Source organism: Podarcis cretensis (genome assembly GCF_951804945.1).
Source record: "Podarcis cretensis genome assembly, chromosome: 2".
Classification (NCBI taxonomy): domain Eukaryota; kingdom Metazoa; phylum Chordata; class Lepidosauria; order Squamata; family Lacertidae; genus Podarcis; species Podarcis cretensis.
The window spans coordinates 127,451,982-127,472,924 of NC_137171.1; the positions used below are offsets into that span (position 1 = coordinate 127,451,982).

General features: G+C 46.5%; 2 protein-coding genes across 8 annotated transcripts in view; both read right to left on the reverse strand.

The window, feature by feature from the left end:
• LOC307209507 (uncharacterized protein) overlaps positions 1–20,943 on the reverse strand; it is a 200,319-nt gene that overhangs the window by 55,210 nt on the left and 124,166 nt on the right. The window lies entirely within an intron of this gene.
• On the reverse strand, positions 2,537–18,536 carry LOC307209530 (uncharacterized protein). 4 transcript variants are annotated; one of them, XM_079964702.1, is made up of 2 exons: positions 18,405–18,536; positions 2,537–5,445 (listed from the first exon to the last, which is right to left on the reverse strand). In XM_079964702.1, exon 2 carries the CDS (start codon positions 5,366–5,368, stop codon positions 3,710–3,712), a length of 1,659 nt encoding a protein of 552 aa, XP_079820828.1. In that variant the 5' UTR covers positions 5,369–5,445; positions 18,405–18,536; the 3' UTR covers positions 2,537–3,709. The 4 variants fall into 4 exon arrangements, with proteins under 4 accessions (XP_079820828.1, XP_079820829.1, XP_079820830.1 ...); XM_079964703.1 differs by lacking the exon at positions 18,405–18,536 and adding an exon at positions 17,199–17,364; XM_079964704.1 differs by lacking the exon at positions 18,405–18,536 and adding an exon at positions 7,693–8,015.

Consider the following 20,943-nt stretch of genomic DNA (forward strand, 5'->3'; position numbering starts at 1 on the left):
TTAAGAAAAACTTTACTTTTCATAAAATAAGTAAGAAAAGAGGGCATGTGGGAATATGGTTGGTTTACCTATAGGGAAAATGGGCGCATGGGTAGAAATGTACTACAGCCTGACCTTTTGGCAGGGCAGGCTGTGTTAAGCATGATCAGTGCGTGGACACCCCATGCTGGCCTGTGATTGGTCTACATAGCCTGCCCTGATAGTGGTGTGATTTTCCTTATATGGTATTGTCTTTTACTGTTGAGTTGATACAATGTTCTGTGAAATAATAAAATGCTTGGCCGCAGCAGTTTGAGCATGTTCAGGCCTGATCAGTTCTGTTCAGCTCAGTTGTTGCTGGCTAGGCCCTTTGAAACCATCATTGGTGTGAGACTGATTTATTTCTTATGGCGAGCAGGCCCTCGTCATGGTCAGACCTCACCTGGAGTACTGTGTCCAGTTCTGGGCACCACAGTTCAAGAAGGACACTGACAAACTGGAACGGGTCCAGAGGAGGGCAACCAAAATGGTCCAAGGCCTGGAAACGATGCCTTATGAGGAACGGCTAAGGGAGCTGGGCATGTTTAGCCTGGAGAAGAGGAGGTTAAGGGGTGATATGATAGCCATGTTCAAATATATAAAAGGATGTCACATACAGGAGGGAGAAATGTTGTTTTCTGCTGCTCCAGAGAAGCGGACACGGAGCAGTGGATCCAAACTACAAGAAAGAAGATTCCACCTAAACATTAGGAAGAACTTCCTGACAGTGAGAGCTGTTCGACAGTGGAATTTGCTGCCCAGGAGTGTGGTGGAGTCTCCTTCTTTGGAGCTCTTTAAGCAGAGGCTTGACAACCATATGTCAGGAGTGCTCTGATGGTGTTTCCTGCTTGGCAGGGGGTTGGACTCGATGGCCCTTGTGGTCTCTTCCAACTCTACGATTCTATGATTTTATGAACTCTGCAATTCTAGGATTCTACCATGTGTAGAGGAAAGATCGCCCTCTTGTGGGCAGTGGAGGAATGATGTAATGTTGGTTGGTGGGAACTGTTCTTGAGTGCTGCCTTGTCACACACATGCAACACCATAACAGTCCTGTGAAAGGAAGGGTGTGTGTGCATTTCTGCAGGCTGATGTCCATCCATCCAGCTGCCCAGGCCCCAGCACCTCCCCCTAACAGTGAAGGGTCCCAGTCTGGAAATCCCCCCTTTCTGCTGGAGATGAGGCAGGGAGGGATTCCAGACAGACAGAGGCGCCCTTGCTCTGGAATTCCCTTGCCAGCAGGGAGACTTCAAAAGCCCCCCCCATGCCTCCCCCTTCCCTCATTTAGTAGGGAGACTTTTCATCTTGTGGCTGGGTCATTTTAAATCCACTTTTTCTCTCTCTCCCTGCAATTTTAAGCAATTGTGGCTCTTATGATCCCTGCAGGGTATTAAGTGTTGTTCTAACCTCCCTATTGCAGGTGGAAAGAGGAATGTGGAGCTTGCTTATAATATCTTAGGGTGGCAGGATTAAGATTTGGGACTGGGACTTTCAGATTCAAAGCCACTTTTCGCTTGAGATTTCTTCCAACTATTGGAGGAAAGTATGTCTGAGGTTTATGACAGAAATACAATTATTATGGGTGAATTTAATGGAGTAGTATCACTGGACTATGACAGAACACTGAGGGAAAGTATCTCAGAAGAAGGCAAAATACCAAATACTTTTTTGATATGGTTACAACAATGGATCTACTAGATCAGGGGTCAGCAGACTTTTTCAGCAGGGGGCCAGTCCACTGTCCCTCAGACCTTGTTGGGGGCCGGACTATATTTCGGAGGGAGATGAGTGATTTTCGCCCGCCCACAAAGAGGCCTGAAGATGTTTGGCTTTACCTGTCCCAGTTGTTGTCCCAATAGCCCCAGTTGGGCTTCTCCAGACAGGTGCCAGGGCAGGTTGGAGGCTGAGCCACGGGCGGAGCCATGGACAGAGGCAGGGGAACAGGGGCATTGCCAGAGCATTTACCCACCAACTGCTGCTGCTTCCCAACCCGCAAGCGGCCGCTGAAACAAACCGCCTGAACGCCATGGGAGGAATGAAGGAGGGAGGGGTGACGAAGAAAGCGCGTGAGGAAGCGGCACGGAGAAGGGGCGCAGAAAAGGAAGGGCGGACTGAGGGAGAGGGAGGAGAAGCAGGAGGAAAACTCAGCAGCAGCCGGCAGCCAGCGTCACACCCCTTTCCCAGCGCCACCCTTCTGAGGCAGGCAGGCGGGTGAGCCGACTCCCCCCATTGATGGCACCTGGTGTGGGACAAGATTGCTCGTCCCTGAGGAGAAAAGCGCCGCCGGGTGAGGGAGAGGGAAAGAACGTGCGTGCTGGCAATCCATGTGGCGATTTCCGGACCGTCCGCAGGCCGGATCTAGAAGGCAATTGCGCCTGATCCGGCCCACAGGCCTTAGTTTGCCAACCCAGATGCTTGGAGATTCAGACCCCCATTAGAACAAGAGTAAACATGTTCTTCTGATTCAAAAGATTCTGCAGGAAGAAGAAACATGATCTGGATATTGAAGGAACTGCCTACAGGATTAAAAACTGTAGAGATCCAGCCAAGAACAATATCAGATCAAAACTCAAAATGGATGATAACGAGGGGTGAAAAGAGTTCATTGTATAGATGGAGACTAAATAAGGGTTTATTTGAAAAACACTGAATTACAACATATTCCAATTACATTAGACTATCAAAAAATGTTAAAAGCATTTGGAAATATAGGGAAGGATGAAACTATCACTTTTACGAAGGATTTCAACCATAAAGAGAAATGTTTTACCTAAGATACTGTTTTTATTCTAAATGATACCAATAATAAATAATACAAGCTTCTTTAATGAATGGCAAAGAGATATTTCATGATTACTCTGGCAGGGGGAAAACACCAAGAATAAAGTATAAAATTTTGATAGATACTAAAAATAGAGGTGGCTTTGCACTATTAGATTTTCGTTATTGTTAGACAACACACTATTGCTGGATTCTCAGTGGAATCTCGGTTGTAGAACGCTTCGGAAGTTGAACGTTTGGGGCTTTCAAACGCCAAGAACCCAGTAGTGAATGCTTCCATTTTTGAACGCAATTTGTAAATAAAATTACCGTATATACAGTGGTGCCTCAGGTTAAGTACTTAATTCGTTCCGGAGGTCCGTTCTTAACCTGAAACTGTTCTTAACCTGAAGCACCACTTTAGCTAATGGGGCCTCCTGCTGCCGCTGCACCGCCAGAGTACCGTTTCTGTTCTCATGCTGAAGCAAAGTTCTTAACCTGAAGACTATTTCTGGGTTAGCAGAGTCTGTAACCTGAAGCGTATGTAACCCGAGGTACCACTGTATTAATAAAATTATCTATATATAAAGCAATTGAAACACTTCCCACACTCCTTCCATTCAAACCATTTAAGATTTTTCAGTTTGTGGATTGTAGGGTTTTAACTCGTAAAGCTTTTCCTCCTTGCGAGTCCATTGATGGTTTCTAAGAACATCAGGACTGAAGCTCGATGTACGCTCCATATACGTAAGTGGTTTTCCCTTTTTGAGTTCGCTGATGTTTGCTAAGGTTTCCACTTCTATTGGCGCTCTTTCCACACTCCATACATTTATTTGCTTGTCCCCGAGTGAGTCTGTTGATGTCGTCTAAGTTTCCTGTGTGTGAAATTAGGGTTCCACTCTGAAAGAAACTCTTTCAACTCTCCATACATTTAAATGATTTTTCCTGTGTGAGTCCGTTGATGTCTTCTAACATTTCCAGCATTGGTGAAGCCCTTTCCACACTCCTTACATTTAAATGGTTTCTCCCCTGTGTGAGTCCATTTATGTTTTCTAAGTGTTCCACTGCGATTGAAGCTCTTTCCGCACTCGGTGCATTTAAATGGTTTCTCCCCAGTCTGAGTTCGATAATGGGTTCTCAGCTCTCTACTCTCAATAAAACTCTTTCCACATTCCATGGATTTTAATGGTTTTAACCTTGAGTGAGTCCACTGATGTCTTCTTACTGCTCCATCAGAAGTGAAGCTCTTTCCACATACCATACATTCAAATGGTTTTTCCCCTGTGTGAGTTTGATGATGGATACTAAGTGCTGTACCATGAATAAAGCTCTTTCCACATTCCATGCATTTAAATGGTTTCTCCCCTGTGTGAGTCCATTGATGTTTTCTAAGTGTTCCACTGCGATTGAAGCTCTTTCTGCACTCGGTGCATTTAAATGGTTTCTCCCCAGTGTGAGTTCGATAATGGGTTCTCAGGTCTCTACTCTCAATAAAACTCTTTCCACATTCCATGCATTTTAATGGTTTTTCCCTTGAGTGAGTCCATTGATGTCTTCTTACTGCAACATTAGAAGTGAAGCTCTTTCCACATTCCATACATTCAAATGGTTTTTCCCCTGTGTGAGTCCGTTGATGGATTCTAAGTGCTGTACCATCAATACAGCTCTTTCCACATTCCATACATTCAAATGGTTTTTCCCCTGTGTGAGTCCGTTGATGGATTCTAAGTGTTCCACTACAAGCGAAGCATCTTCCACATTCCATACATTCAAATGGTTTTTCCCCTGTGTGAGTTTGATGATGGATACTAAGTGCTGTACCATCAATAAAGCTCTTTCCACACTCCATGCATTTAAATGGTTTCTCCCCTGTGTGAGTCCGTTGATGTTTTCTTAGTGATTCACTGTGACTGAATCTCTTTCCACAATCCATACATTTATATGGTTTTTCCCCTGTGTGAGTTCGATGATGCATTCTAAGTGTTCTACTAACAGTGAAGCTCTTACCACACAGCATACATTCAAATGGTTTCTCCCCTGTGTGAGTCCGTTGATGTTTTCTAAATGTTCCACTATCAGTGAAGCTCTTACCACACTCCAAACATTTAAATGGTTTCTCCCCTGTGTGAATCCGTTGATGGATTCTAAGGTATCTACGCTGACTGAAGCTCTTTACACATTCCATGCATTTGAATGGTTTCTCGCCCGTGTGTGTCTGTTGATGTTTTCTAAATGATCCACTATCAGTGAAGCTCTTTCCACACTCCATACATTTATATGGTTTTTCCCCTGTGTGGGTTCGTTGATGGTTTTTAAGGTGTCCAATCTGACTGAAGCTCTTTCCACACTCCTTACATTTATATGGTTTCTCCCCCGTGTGAGTGTGTTTATGTATACGAAGGTTTGAACTCCAACCAAAGCTTTTTCCACACTCCATGCATTTAAATGGTTTCTCTCCTGTGTGAGTCCGTTGATGTTTTCCAAGTGTTCCACTGTCAGTGAAACTCTTCCCACACTCCATACTTTCAAATTGTTTCTCCTCTCTCTTTTCACATTCCATGAATTTATATGGTTTCTTTGTTATTCCCATTGGACATGGCCCTCTAGAATTTTGACTGCCTTCTCCATTGTCTTCTTTCAACAGGGAGGAGCGGGGGGAAAGGAAACCTAGGAAGAGAACAAAGGAATATTACACACATCAATTAGCACCTGCTCTTATTTTGACGTCTCGTACATTCTTTCCTGTCCTCCTTATGTTCCAAGTTTTTAGGAAAGACAGATGAAATAATGTTAAATAATGGTAATGCATCGTCAGCCTTTCCTAACCCTTCATTAAGCATTAATGAAGCAGCATTATCTTAGAATACGGTTGAACTGTGGGGTTTACGTTTTATAAAAAGTGGTTTCTCACAGGAAAGGGAGCAGCTCTATGTTCCATGAACCTGGCCAATATTAATTCATCATGAAGTTCTTCATCCTCTGCACTATAATCCTCCACCCCTTGGGCCACATTCTGTCCCCTTTGACCTCTAGATCTTTCTTAATCACCTGCACAGTCTCTTTGGCCTCAGGAGGTGCATAGTGACCATTTTGGGAGACCCATATATAAGTCTAGTAACAAGGCTTGGTTCTTATGGTCGGTTGAAGGAGTGCTCAGTTGGAGAATGTTCTTGGGGTTGGACCTCCATCTCTCAGCCTTGCATTATGGAATGGAGAGAGCTGGAGATGCAGAAGGAAAGCAGCTGGAGCCTGACCGCTGGGATGGCCAGATTGAGACACCCACCCCAATTATGATTTATAATAATTATATGCCGCCAGGTCTCGCACCTGCCTCCTGACACTGGCTTATCTTAGTGGACATTCCCTGTCCAGGCCTCTCTCACTGTTCTTCCTCCTTCGCCGTGGGTGGCCCAGGGCTTCTGGATATTGTAGCTCTGCTCCAACTGGGAATTATTTATTAAATTGTTATACCTCTCTTCATATGAAGATCACAAGATGAAAATATGTGTGACACTGAAAAAGGTGAGTATTAAAGGTGACTAACACTAATTGTCAGAAAGAATAGAAAGATGAAACCAGTAGTGTGTCCACCTGAATGTAATATAATAATACTAATAACAATAATGTGTAAAGAAGAAATCAATCTTCTAATCAGTTTCATATTCCCTGGCTGTATTTCTCAGCCACGATTGTGACTCAGTCTTAGCCACACTTTTTTCTAGAATATCAACTGGATCTCTTTGTAATAGGAGCCAAGCATCCCTGGGATTTCATCCAGACATTCCTTTAGTGTGGGCAGCAGCAGCGGAGAAAGGAAGGAAGCAACTTTGGGGACAAACCATTTCCTTCAGAAGGTCTTCTCCAGCGGCCAGAAGGGTTCATAAACTGCTCAGTGGGGACACCTTGGCTTTATACTGTTAGGGTCTGGATACCAATCACAATCCCTCAGAAATGTCTCAAGAACCCTTAAGATCCAATTTCACCAACTCCCAAGTAACACTGAGCCCTAGAGGAACCGTCTATACTGAGGTGAGGCACCTCTGGCCCATGGCGAGGGATGGCCCATGGCGAGGGAGGATGGGAGTCTTATCTGGTGGGACAAACTTTCCCCTTCTTCCCCCTCCCCTGAAAACGCTGAATACAGTGGTGCCCCACAAGACGAACGCCTCGCAAGACGGAAAACCCGCTAGACGAAAGGGTTTTCCGTTTTGGAGGTGCTTCGCAAAACGAATCTCCCTATGGGCTTGCTTCGCAAGACGAAATGTCTTGTGAGTTCCTGTGGGTTTACCCCCTTTCCCCTAAGCCGCTTATCAGCTGATCCGCTAAAAGCCGCTAAACCGCTAAGCTGTCAATGGGCTTGCTTGCAAGACGAAAAAACCGCTATACAAAGAGCCTCACGGAACGGATTAATTTCGCCTAGCGAGGCACCACTGTATCTGTATTTCGTTTCCTCCTTCCTCCGTGATCTCCAACATCTTCCTGATACAGTCCAACCAACTGCACACATTCCCAAATCATCCTGCATCATTGACTTCCCAAGGCTGCTGCATTGTGTCTAGGACACTGGCAATGGGACAGCACCTTCTACTGGATAAGAGGATAGAGGGTTAAATCAGGGCTGGCCAAATGGGACTCAGCTCCATCCCCTCCTTGCCCTTCCCTGCATCTCCTGCCTGAGGGGGCTGCCTCAGTTTCCCTCATGGTGAAGCAGGCCCTGAGAACAGCCTTTTCTCTTTCTCCAAAATACAGGAAACACGACAAAGAAGGCCTGGGAGCGTCACCATGGAACATAACAACAACAACAACAACAACTGGTTGTAAGTCACTTTGGGCTGCCCTGGGCAAGAGAAAGCAACTAATAGATTAAATAAATAAATAACAATAACAATAATTGAAACTGCAGTACAGTGGTACCTCGGGTTAAGTACTCAAGTCGTTCTGGTAGTTAAGAAAGTGTTCTTAACATAATGGGGCCTCCTGCTGCTGCCGCGCCGCCAGACCACAATTTCTGTTCTCATCCTGGGTGAGGGGAGTCTGTAACCTGAAGCGTATGTAACCTGAGGTACCACTGTAATAATAATAATACGGCAGGCTCTTGAGGGGGAAACACGGGAACCCACCCATTTCCATAACAATCTTCCCCATCCCTTAAATCCCACAGATTTAAGAGATCTGATATAGTGGGAATAATGGAAACCAGGTGAGAAGGAGTTGGGCCCAGGTGTCTCGGGGGGGGAGGAGAGCCCTTTAGATGCTTCTGCACAGAAACACAGGCATGGGGGAGCAACTGGAGTTGCCCAGAGAGAAGCCTCAAAGGGGGGAATAAAGTGGGCTTCCTCCCTTTCCTCTTTCCCCCCATGGTTGGACTCGCTCTAACAACCCCCAGCGCCCCCTGCAGCTCCTGATCTGGGACCTGAGGCAGGGCAAGGACTGAGCTTCAGGGGAGGAGAGGGTGGCTGGATCGGGGCTCCTGCTCAGGGATCTCTCCCTGGTCTAGTCCTGGCAGATTCCTGGGCAGGAGGGAGAAGTCAAGGCAGGCGGCCCCCCAGTCCCTCTCTCTTTCTCCAAGATGGCTTCAATCCCTCCCCAGGGATGCTTCCCTTTCTCCCTCCACCCCCCAGGGTCCCCTTTCCCCAGAGGCCCCCCTGGCCGGCTCAGCCTTTCTGCCAAATCCCTCCCCATCCCAGGAGGGAGACGGGGGGGTCCTCCATCCAGGCCTCTCTCGCCCCCATTAACCCTTCCATGGACTCCCCACTCTCCCCCCAAAGGGGACCCACCAAGCCAGGATCGCGGCGCCCCAGGGATTCCTGCCAGGGGGAAGCCGGAACTCGCAGAGGGGCCTGGGTTCAAGTCCCAGCCCTGGGGGGCCTCCCATGTCCTTCCCGGGGGGGGCAGCTGGGGGGGGGGAGAAAAAGCAACTGGAAGGTAACAAAAATTGGAACTGTTTCATTTTCTCGATTGGAGTTTTTTAAAGAAGAGAAAGTTACTTTTTTCTGGACTATTGCAACTGTTTCCACCTAGAGGGACCCTTAGAAACTGCAACAAAGGAAATTTTCCACTGGTAAACAGGAATAGCTTATCTGAGACTGACCTTGGCTCTTCCGCTGTTTTATTGTTATGGCAGATGGGAAAGAGAAAATAGACGCGTCATCTTTAGACAGAACAACGAGGTCTGGGAAGACCTGGGGGCAGCGAAGGCAATCAACTGCTGGCCTTCCTACTGTATCTGGGACTTTATCAACATAATCTAAGCCTAGTGGAATGTCAGAAGTAGCTTTAGCAAATGCATTGGCTAAGATTAATGAAATTGTTACAACTCAGTACGAGGGTTGAGGAGACCAATAAGAAGGTTGATACTGCAAATAAAAAAAATGACTTAAATACAGAAACATTAGATAGTCTGGGGAAAAAGGTCAACAGTAATGCAGAATCTATTCAGAAATTGTTGCAGGAATCGACCTTGACCCAGGAAAAAACTGCTGCTGTGGAAGTTAAGCTAGCGCAATTGGAAACAGAGAAGGTTCCAGGCCTACAGAAACAAATTGAAGACCATAAGCTGACGTTGTCCATGACTAAATTGAAGGAAAAACAGACGAACCTAAGGATCAGAGCTGTACCTGAATTGGAGAAGGGCACCTTGACAGATTTTTTGACACAAGAATTTGCAGAATTTTGGAAGTCGGAATTGAAACAAGAAGACTTTAAGATCGTGAGGGCTTTCAGATTAGGAAAAGGAGGAAAAAAGATTAAAACAAGGGATTGTTTGATTACCCTCCGATCTAAAGAAGAAAGAGATAAAATTTTGGGCTTGCATTTCCAGAACCCTTTGATAATTCTGCAATCAAGAGTGGAAATCTTCAAAGATATACCTAAACACCTTTTGGATCTTAGATACAATTTTGGAGATTTGGTTGCCCTACTGAGAAAAAACAACATTATTTTCAGGTGGGAATTCCCCCAAGGCCTATCTTTCAGCTACAAAGGAATAAAGATAAAAATAAGATCAGTGGAGGAAAAAGACAAGTTCCTGAGAAGTCATAAAGAAGACCTGCAGAAAGGACCTGGGAAAGAGCCAGAAGCATTGGACAAGAGTTCACCAAAAGAAGGGAAACCAATGCCACCGACTGATATAGACAAACTACTGGGTGCTGTTGGAGGAGAAGGAGAGTAATTACATCATGACACTGCAAGCATTAAGTTGGAATGTGAATGGACTTAACTCCCCGGAAAAGAGGGGGAGAGTATTTCATATACTAAAAAAAAGAACATTTGGACCTGATTTGCTTACAAGAAATGCATGTGACAAGGCTACATTGGAAAATTTTGAGTAATAAAAGATTAGGAGAGGAATTTATTTCATCAGATAAAGTTAAGAAAAGAGGAGTAATACTTTATGCAAAGGAAAGCCTGTCACCGAAATTTTTATTTAAAGATGACTAAGGAAGATTTGTTGCAATTGAAATCCAATTACAAGGAGAGAAGTTTTTGATAGTAGGTATCTATGCACCGAATGAGGGGAAATTGGAATTTTTCAAGAAATTGCATGAAATTTTGTTGGACTATCTAGATCTTGATGGAAGATATGAATGGAGTGGTGTCTACAAATATGGATAAAGCCCAGAGACAGGTGGTGACAAAAGATGGCAGATTACCAAAGACGTTTTTTGAAATGGCTGACAATATGAACCTTGCTGATATTTGGAGAACCAAGAACCTCTTGGGAAGAGAAGGAACCTTCTTCTCTGAAGCCAAAATGACATGGACAAGAACTGACCAAATTTGGGTAACTAGGGGACTGGCCCCGAAGATAAAAAAAGCAGAAATCTGCTCTAAAACTTGCTCCGACCACAATGCCGTGAAGATGGAAATGACATTAACACCAATTGGCGCCTTTAGATGGAGGATGAATGACTCTTTGTTTAGGAATGAGGAAATGACTAAAAAGGCCCCCAAAAACTTGAGAGACTACTTTGAGATAAATATGAGCACCACTACTGAAAAAAGAGTAATTTGGGACGCAAGTAAAGCAGTTATGAGAGGGTTTTTGATACAACAAAATGCAATTAAGAAGAGAGCCCAAAATGAAAAAAAGGAAAAAAATCTGGAGAAAATAAAGGAAGGAGAAAAGAGACTGAGGGCAAAACCGAAATCACAGGAGATCCTGAGAGAGATAAAATTACATCAAGTACAATTTATGAAATTGATGAATCAGGAAACAGAATGGAAGATTAAACAGATGAGACAAAAGACATTTGAATCAGCTAATAAATGCGGGAAACTGCTGGCTTGGCAAATGAAAAAAAGACAAAAACTTAAAAACTTAATTTGGGACGCAAGTAAAGCAGTTATGAGAGGGTTTTTGATACAACAAAATGCAATTAAGAAGAGAGCCCAAAATGAAAAAAAGGAAAGAAATCTGGAGAAAATAAAGGAAGGAGAAAAGAGACTGAGGGCAAAACCGAAATCACAGGAGATCCTGAGAGAGATAAAATTACATCAAGTACAATTTATGAAATTGATGAATCAGGAAATAGAATGGAAGATTAAACAGATGAGACAAAAGACATTTGAATCAGCTAATAAATGCGGGAAACTGCTGGCTTGGCAAATGAAAAAAAGACAAAAACTTAACACTATTACTAATTTGGTAGTGGAGGGAAAGAACATACAGAATCCTGTGGAGATCAGGAAGTGTTTTCAGAAGTATTTTAAACAGTTATATACACAGGAGACCCAGAAAGAAATGGACATTGACCGATTTCTGAGAATAAATGGATTACAAAAAATCTCTCAAGAGAATAAATTAATGCTAAATTATAAAATAACAGACCAAGAGGTGGAAGGAGCCATTCAGAATATGAAATTGGGCAAATCTCCAGGGCCGGATGGCTTGACTGCAAGATATTATAGATCTTTGAAAGAATGGTTAGTACAGCCTTTGAAGGAAGTTTGTAATGAAATACTGGAGGGAAAAAAGGCACCAGAGTCGTGGAAAGAAGCCTACATTACACTTATACCGAAAACAGAATCGGAGAAGACACAGCTTAAGAACTACTGTCCCATATCTTTGCTCAATGTGGATTACAAACTTTTTGCTGAAATTATGGCCAAAAGATTAAAAAAGGTACTGGTAGAAGAAATTCATAAAGATCAAGCAGGCTTTCTCCCGGGGAGACATTTGTCAGATAACACAAGGAATATAATTAACATTTTAGAAAAATTACAAGTGAATATTAACACTAAAGCAGTTCTGATATTTGTGGACGGGGAGAAAGCCTTTGATAATATTTCTTGGAGTTTTATGAAGAAAAATTTACAGGGAATGGGGGTAGGCCAAGGTTTTGAAAACGGTATAGGTGCAATTTATTCAGAACAAAAAGCTAAGTTAATTGTGAATAATGTAGTTACAGAAGAGTTTAAGATTGAGAAAGGAACACGACAGGGTTGCCCAATCTCTCCATTGCTTTTTATATCGGTCCTGGAGGTTCTGCTCAATATGATTAGAAAGGACCAATTGGTTAAAGGTATACAACTCGGAGCTAAACAGTATAAACTGAAAGCTTTTGCTGATGATTTAGTTTTGACATTACAGCAGCCAGAATCCAGTACTAAAAGAGTATTGCAATTAATTCAAGAATTTGGTCAGGTTGCGGGATTCAAGTTGAACAAGCTGAAAACTAAGGTGTTAGAGAAAAATTTAACAGTGATTGAGAAAGAGAGGTTTCAGAAGGAGACAGGATTAACATTGGTTAAGAAAGCAAAATACCTAGGGGTTTATATGACTGCTAAAAATGTGAATTTATTTAAAGATAATTATGAAAAAATGTTGGATGGAAGTGAAAAAGGATTTAGAAATATGGTCAAAATTGAAGTTATCACTGCTGGGCCGAATTGCTGCGATAAAGATGAATGTATTGCCTAAGATGCTGTTTTTGTTTCAAACACTGCAAATTTTGGACAAGATGGACTGTTTCAAGAAATGGCAGAGAGATATCTCTAGATTTGTCTGGCAGGGCAGGAAACCTCAAATAAAATTTAAGATTTTAACTGATGCCAAAGAAAGAGGTGGATTTGCCCTGCCAGATCTTAAACTTTTTATGAATCAGCTGCATTTTGCTGGCTCAAAGATTGGCTGCTTCTTGAAAACACAGACATTTTGGACTTAGAAGGTTTTAACAATGTATTTGGGTGGCATGCATACTTGTGGTATGACAGGGTCAAAGCACATAAAGCGTTTAAAAGCCATATTGTCAGGAAAGCATTGTTTAATGTCTGGATGAGATATAAGGACTTGCTTGAAAGTAAAACGCCAAGGTGGCTGTCACCAATGGAGGCTAAGGCTCTGAAAAAACTTAATATGGAGACAAATTGGCCGAAATATTGGGAAATTTTGGAACAAGATGGAGATAGATTAAAACTACAGAGCAATGACAGTTTAAAAAATAAAGTACGAGACTGGCTTCATTATTATGAAATAAGGGAGGTTTATAATTTGGACAAGAAAATTGGCTTTCAGGTGGAAAAATCAAAATTGGAAACAGAACTGTTAGATCCTAAAACTAAGAATTTATCAAGAATGTATAATTTGCTGTTGAAATGGAATACACAAAATGAAATGGTTAAATCTGCTATGATTAAATGGGCATGGATATAACATTATGATGGCTGACTGGGAAAAGTTATGGACCACAGGTATGAAGTTTACGGCATGTAATGCCTTAAGAGAGAATATAATGAAAATGATTTACAGGTGGTACTTAACACCAGTCAAGCTTGCAAAAATTTATCATTTGCCCGATAATAAATGTTGGAAATGTAAAGAGATTGAGGGCACATTCTTTCACCTTTGGTGGATGTGCCCAAAGATTAAGACCTTCTGGGAGATGATCTATAATGAAATGAAAAAGGTACCGTACTTTTCGGACCATAACACGCAGTTTTCCCCCCCTAAAAGATAAAGGGAAATGTGTGTGCCTGTTATGGAGCGAATGCAGGCGGGAGGAGCCGCTCTTGCTGGCTTTTCGGCAGCCTCTCCTCTCCTCCTCCGTCGCTGGGAGGGAAGCCGGCACAGCTGAGCACAGCCTGTCTGTCTGCTTGCTGGCTTTTCAGCAGCCTCTCCTCTCCTCCTCCGTCGCTGGGAGGGAAGCCGGCACAGCTGAGCACAGCCTGTCTGTCTGCTTGCTGGCTTTTCGGCAGCCTCTCCTCTCCTCCTCCGTCGCTGGGAGGGAAGCCGGCACAGCGGAGCACAGCCTGTCTGTCTGCTTGCTGGCTTTTCGGCAGCCTCTCCTCTCCTCCTCCGTCGCTGGGAGGGAAGCCGGCACAGCTGAGCACAGCCTGTCTGTCTGCTTGCTGGCTTTTCAGCAGCCTCTCCTCTCCTCCTCCGTCGCTGGGAGGGAAGCCGGCACAGCTGAGCACAGCCTGTCTGTCTGCTTGCTGGCTTTTCAGCAGCCTCTCCTCTCCTCCTCCATCGCTGGGAGGGAAGCCGGCACAGCTGAGCACAGCCTGTCTGTCTGCTTGCTGGCTTTTCAGCAGCCTCTCCTCTCCTCCTCCGTCGCTGGGAGGGAAGCCGGCACAGCTGAGCGCATTCAGATTCTCAGTGTTTGCCTGCTCTATGGCTCTCCCTTACACACATGTAAGCGGCTCTGCTTTCTTTACAATGAGCCGGAAGGAGGGACAAAGAGGGCATCCCCTTCCGTCCATCCCCCAGCACCTCACCGGTAAATTCAAACAAAGCGGCTTACAAGGCTCGTGTCCCTGTGTCTCCTCCTCCTCTTTTTGCTCCCGTTCATTTTTTTTTTAATAAATTTTTTATTAATTTTCCAATTTTTAACAAACACAACAAAAAACAACATGAAAACAAACACAAAAAATCATAGTTTCTTAACCTTATTTCCATAAGCCTCTTTTCTCGGACTTCCCCGTACCTTCCCCTTTTTGCATCCTTTTTTTTAAACAATTGTTCAACAACCCTTTTAGCCAATTAAATATAAATTCATTCTCCTTTTCAATTTCACCCTAAACTAAGCAAACTTTACCGCTGTAATTCTACGTCTTCCTCTCCCTCAGCATTTTAGCACTCCTCAATTTTATAGTAGCTCTTAAGATATATTTTAAACTTCTTCCAATCTTCTTCCACAGTCTCTTTCTCTTGGTCGCGGATTCTGCCGGTCATTTCTGCCAGCCCCATAAAGTCGATCACTTTCGCCTGCCATTCCTCCAGCGTGGGTAGCTCTTGTGTCTTCCAATACTTTGCTAGAAGAATCCTTGCTGCCGTAGTAGCGTACAAAAAGAAATTTTTATCCTTCTTCAACACCAGCTGGCCGACCAATTTTTGCTCCCGTTCAAGGCAAGGCAGCTGCACAAATGTGAGTTCCCCCTCTCTCTTCCTTCCCTCCCTCCCTTCCTCTTCCAACTTCAAACAATATTGGGGGGCAGCCAGGTAAGCCCCACCTCACATACCACAATGGGGGGTGGGGGATGACTCCCTCAAATATTTAATGGGGGGGTGAAGGCACCTAGGCCCATAGGAGTTGGCAGCTTTGCCTAGGACAAATGTGAGCTCTCCCTCCCTCTTCCAACTTCAATAAAATATCGGGGGGGGGGGGGGCAGGTACAGGTAAGCCCCATCTCACATACTGCAATGATCTCAAGACAAAGTGCATGCACACTGGTACCTTATATGAATGGCAATGCCCATCGGCATGGGGGGAGGATGACTCCCTCAAATATTCACAGAAGACTAGAAGAGTACTCGAACCTAAAATTCTCTCTTCATTTGTTAATGACAGTGATGATGGTTCTTAATGCCACTGTTGACTGCTGTTCACTTTACATGGTTGTAATGTGATTCTGATATATCGGTTGTTTATTAAATAGTTTAGTACAACATTTGATTCAGAATATTTTTTTCCTTGTTTTCCTCCTCTAAAAACTACGTGCGTGTTATGGTCAGGTGCGTGTTATAAAGCGAAAAATACGGTATTTAAATATACCTTCCAGAAGAAACCAGAGGCCTTTCTCTTGGGCATGGTCGGCCAATTGGTGCGAAGGGGGGATAGAACTTTTTTTATGTACGCCACAACAGCAGCAAGAATACTTATTGCAAAGTATTGGAAGATGCAAGACCTACCTACCAGGGAAGAATGGCAGATGAAACTGATGGACTACATGGAAATGGCGGAGATGGCTGGCAGAATCCAGGACCAAGGAGAAGAGTCGGTGGAAGAAGATTGGAAAAAAATTAAAGTATATGTTCAAAAATATTGTAAAATTAAGGATTGTTAGAAAGATGTTGGAAAAAGAAAATTACGTGATTTTGGTAGAAATGATATAAAGGATTAATTAAAAATGAATTGATGAAAGAGAGAACGTAAAATTACAGTATATTAAAACAAATTTTTAAGATAAAAACAAGGTTGGAAGGATTTGCTGAAATAACAATTTAAACTAGAATACAAAAATGGGAGGTGTGAGGAGGTCAAGGAAATAAGTAAAGGAAGAAAGCTATGTAAAGGTTTAATATGTTATTTTTCTTTTTTTAAATGATTGTATTTTTTCCTGTCTTTTCTATTTTTCTTTTTTCTTTTTGTAATTTTCAAATTTTGAATAAATATTATTTCAAAAAAAAGAAAAAAAAGAAGATGGTCTTCCCCAGCGGCCAGCAGGGTTGATAAACTGCTCAGTGTGGACACCTTGGCTTTATAGTGTTAGGGTCTGGATACCAATCACAATCCCTCAGAAATGTCTCAAGAACCCTTAAGATCCAATTTCACCAACTCCCAAGTAACACCGAGCCCTAGAGGAACCGTCTATACTGAGGTGAGGCACCTCTGGCCCTACATATGTGGTTGGACTCAAAGTACCACCTGCCCAAGCAAGGATGGCCCATGGCCAGGGAGGATGGGAGTCTTATCTGGGGGGACACACTTTCCCCTTCTTCCCCCTCCCCTGAAAACACTTTCATTTCTCCTTCCTCCGTGATCTGCAACATCTTCCTGATGAAGTCCAACCAACAGCTCACATTCCCAAATCATCCTGCACCATTGACTTCCCAAGGCTGGGACACTGGCAATGGGACAGCACCTTCCACTGGATGAGAGGATAGAGGGTTAAATCAGGGCTGGCCAAATGGGACTCCGCTCCGTCCCCTCCTTGCCCCTCCCTGGGTCTCCTGCCTGAGGGGGCTGCCTCAGTTTCCCTCGTGGTGGAGCAGGCCCTGAGAACAGCCTTTTCTCTTCCCCCAAAATACAGGAAACACGACAAAGAAGGCCTGGGAGCGTCACCGTGGAACATAACAACAACAACAACAACTGGTTGTAAGTCACTTTGGGCTGCCCTGGGCAAGAGAAAGCAACTAATAGATTAAATAAATAAATAAACAAACAACAATAACAATAATTGAAACTGCATTACAGTGGTACCTCGGGTTAAGTACTCAATTCGTTGCGGTGGTTAAGAAAGTGTTCTTAACATAATGGGGCCTCCTGCTGCTGCCGCGCCGCTGGACCACAATGTCTGTTCTCATCCTGGGTGAGCGGAGTCTGTAACCTGAAGCGTATGTAACCTGAGGTACCACTGTAATAATATTAATAATAAGGCAGGCTCTTGAGGGGGGAACACAGGAACCCCACCCATTTCCATAACAATCTTCCCCATCCCTTAAATCCCACAGATTTGAGAGATCTGATATAATGGGAATAATGGAAACCAGGTGAGAAGGAGTTGGGCCCAGGTGTCTCTGGGGGGGGGGGAGCCCTTTAGATGCTTCTGCACAGAAACACAGGCATGTGGGGGAGACTGGAGTTGCCCAGAGAGAAGTCTCAAAGGGGGGGGATGATAAAGGGGGCTTCCTCTTTCCCCCCATGGTTGGACTCGCTCTCACAGCCCCCAGCGCCCCCTGCAGCTCCCGATCTGGGACCTGAGGCAGGGCAAGGACTGAGCTTCAGGGGAGGAGAGGGTGGCTGGATCGGGGCTCCTGCTCAGGGATCTCTCCCTGGTCTAGTCCTGGCAGATTCCTGGGCAGGAGGGAGAAGTCAAGGCAGGCGGCCCCCCAGGCCCTCTCTCTTTCTCCAAGATGGCTTCGATCCCTCCCCAGGGATGCTCCCTTCCTCCCTCCGCCCCCCCAGAGGCCCCCCTGGCCGGCTCAGCCTTTCTGCCAAATCCCTCCCCATCCCAGGAGGGAGAGGGGGGGTCTCCATCCAGGCCTCTCTCGCCCCCATTAACCCTTCTCCCCCCAAAGGGGACCCACCAAGCCAGGATGGCGGCGCCCCAGGGATTCCTGCCAGGGGGAGGCCGGGAGAATGGGGGGCCTCAGCCCCACCCCCAGCCCTGCTTGGGGTCCTCCTTCCCCTTCCCGCCAAGGCTTTCAGGGGGGGGCAGGGCAGCTGAGCATCTCTCGGCCCCCCAGGAAAGAGAAAGGGGAGTCTGGCGGTGCTGCTGCTGCTGCCCAGGAGATCTTGCCAGGTGTAGATCCCTGCAGGTGTTGGCTCCCCCCTTCCCCCCTGGGTCGGGGCCTGGATCGGGGCCCCTGTCGACGGGCCCCAGGGAGGGCGCTTTCCTTGGGGGGGTCTCTTCGTCCTCCCCCCTTATCCCCCCTCCCCTATCCCCCCCCTTCTCTCCCTCTTTACCTCTTGGTCCTCCGCCTCCCTGGCTCCAGATTAGTCCGCTTTCCTGGTCTGCAATAGAAAGGGGGGCGGCGACGGAGGGGGGGGCTCTTCAGCGACGCCCCTCCTCCTTTTCCGGGTCTCGAAACTTCCGGAGCGTTTATCAGCGACACTTCCGGTTCCTTTTGAGACGCGCGCATCCCTAGAGCTACGGCGTGTAGAGCAGCCCCTCCCTGTGTCCGGAGGGGAAGGAGACGGGACGGCGCTGCCTCTGGCCTCCTGCTCTGGGGGCTCCATGGGGACCCGGCCCCCTCCCCCCAACTGCCTCTCCTCCTCACGGGGAGTCTCACTGGGGTCTCCTTCTGGGCCTCCTTCTGCAGGCCAAGCACTCAGCCGGGGTCCTTCTGCATGCAGAGCAGCTGCTGCATTGCTGAGCTCAGCCCCCTAGCAGCCAAGCCCCGCTTCAAACACCAGCCCCCCTCCTCCCCCCCCCCCATTATAAGACCCCCCACTGGATTGAGAGGCAGGGAGGGATTCCAGACAGACAGAGGCGCCCTTGCTCTGGGATTCCCTCCCCAGCAGGGAGACTTCAAAAGCCCCCCCCCCATGCCTCCCCCTTCCCTCATTTAGTAGGGAGACTTTTCATCTTGTGGTTGGGTCATTTTAAATCCACTTTTTCCTCTCTTTTCCTGCAATTTTAAGCAACTGTGGCTCTTATGATCCCTGCAGGGTATTAAGTGTGGTTCTAACCTCCCTATTGCAGGTGGAAAGAGGAATGTGGGGCTTGCTTATAATATCTTAGGGTGGCAGGATTAAGATTTGGGACTGGGACTTTCAGAGCCACTTTTCGCATGAGATTTCTTCCAACTACTGGAGGAAAGTATGTCTGAGGTTTATGACAGAAATATAATTATTACGGGTGAATTTAATGGAGTAGTATCACTGGACTATGACAGAACAGGGCTGCCCAAATGGGACTCCGCTCCGTCCCCTCCTTGCCCCTCCCTGCATCTCCTGCTTGAGGGGGCTGCCTCAGTTTCCCTCATGGTGAAGCAGGCCCTGAGAACAGCCTTTTCTCTCCCCCCCAAAAATACAGGAAACACGACAAAGAAGGCCTTGGAGTATCACCGTGGAACATAACAACAACAACAACAACAACAACAACAGGTTGTAAGTCACTTTGGGCTGCCCTGGGGAAGAGAAAGAGACTAATAGGTTTAATAAAAATAAAGGGGGGGGGACACAGGAACCCTCCCATTTACATAGCAATCTTCCCAATCTCTTAAATCTGATATAGTGGGAATAGTGAAAACCAGGTGAGAAGGAGTTGAGCCCAGGTGTCTGGGGGGGGGGGGGGAGAGCCCTTTAGATGCTTCTGCACAGAAACACAGGCATGTGGGGGAGACTGGAGTTGCCCAGAGAGAAGCCTCAAAGGGGGGGGGGTGATAAAGGGGGCTTCCTCCCTTTCCTCTTTCCCCCCATGGTTGGACTCGCTCTAACAGCCCCCAGCGCCCCCTGCAGCTCCTGATCTGGGACCTGAGGCAGGGCAAGGACTGAGCTTCAGGGGAGGAGAGGGTGGCTGGATCGGGGCTCCTGCTCAGGGATCTCTCCCTGGTCTAGTCCTGGCAGATTCCTGGGCAGGAGGGAGAAGTCAAGGCAGGCGGCCCCCCAGTCCCTCTCTCTTTCTCCAAGATGGCTTCAATCCCTCCCCAGGGATGCTTCCCTTTCTCCCTCCACCCCCCAGGGTCCCCTTTCCCCAGAGGCCCCCCTGGCCGGCTCAGCCTTCCTGCCAAATCTCTCCCCATCCCAGGAGGGAGACGGGGGGGGGTCTCCATCCAGGCCTCTCTCGCCCCCATTAACCCTTCTCCCCCCAAAGGGGACCCACCTAGCCTAGGATCGCGGCGCCCCAGGGATTCCTGCCAGGGGGTTCAAGTCCCAGCCCTGGGGGGGGCCTCCCATTTCCTTCCCGGGGGGGGGGCTGAGCATCTCCTCTCCCCCCTCCCTTGCTCGCTCTGCTATTCCCATTTCCTTTCCCGCAAGACAAAGAGCTGGGGGTCTCCAAGGAGGCGCCCCCTCGCGGGGAGGGGCTCCTTTCTCCTAAACCAGCCCCTCCCCCGCTCGCCGGATCCCCAGAAGGGAGGGGGAGGGGGAGGAATCACCCACTTTCCTTTCTCCCCCCCCAAATCCTGCCCCCCCTTCCCAGCTGCCCTGTTTGCAGATTCAGGGGGAGGAAAAGCGCCTCCTTCTCCCCCCCCCCTGAAGATATAGATATATTTCGCCCCTCTTTTCCCTCCTCCTCCTCCGCACAGCTGCTCCTCTTCCGGGAAGGTGGATCAGGCCCCTCCCCTCCCCCCTCCAAACCTCCCTGCCTCTCTAGGAAGCGGAGCTCACTGACGGGGGGGGGAAGGAATGAGTGGCCCCTCCCTCCCAGGAGACACCAATTCTCCTCCTTCCAAACCAGCTCCGTTTTCCGGATTCTCTCCTGAGAAAGTCCCGGGTTCGATCCCCGGAGGCGGCAGGGAAGGAGACCCCCCCCACCTGGGAAAAAGCCCTCCAGGGCAGG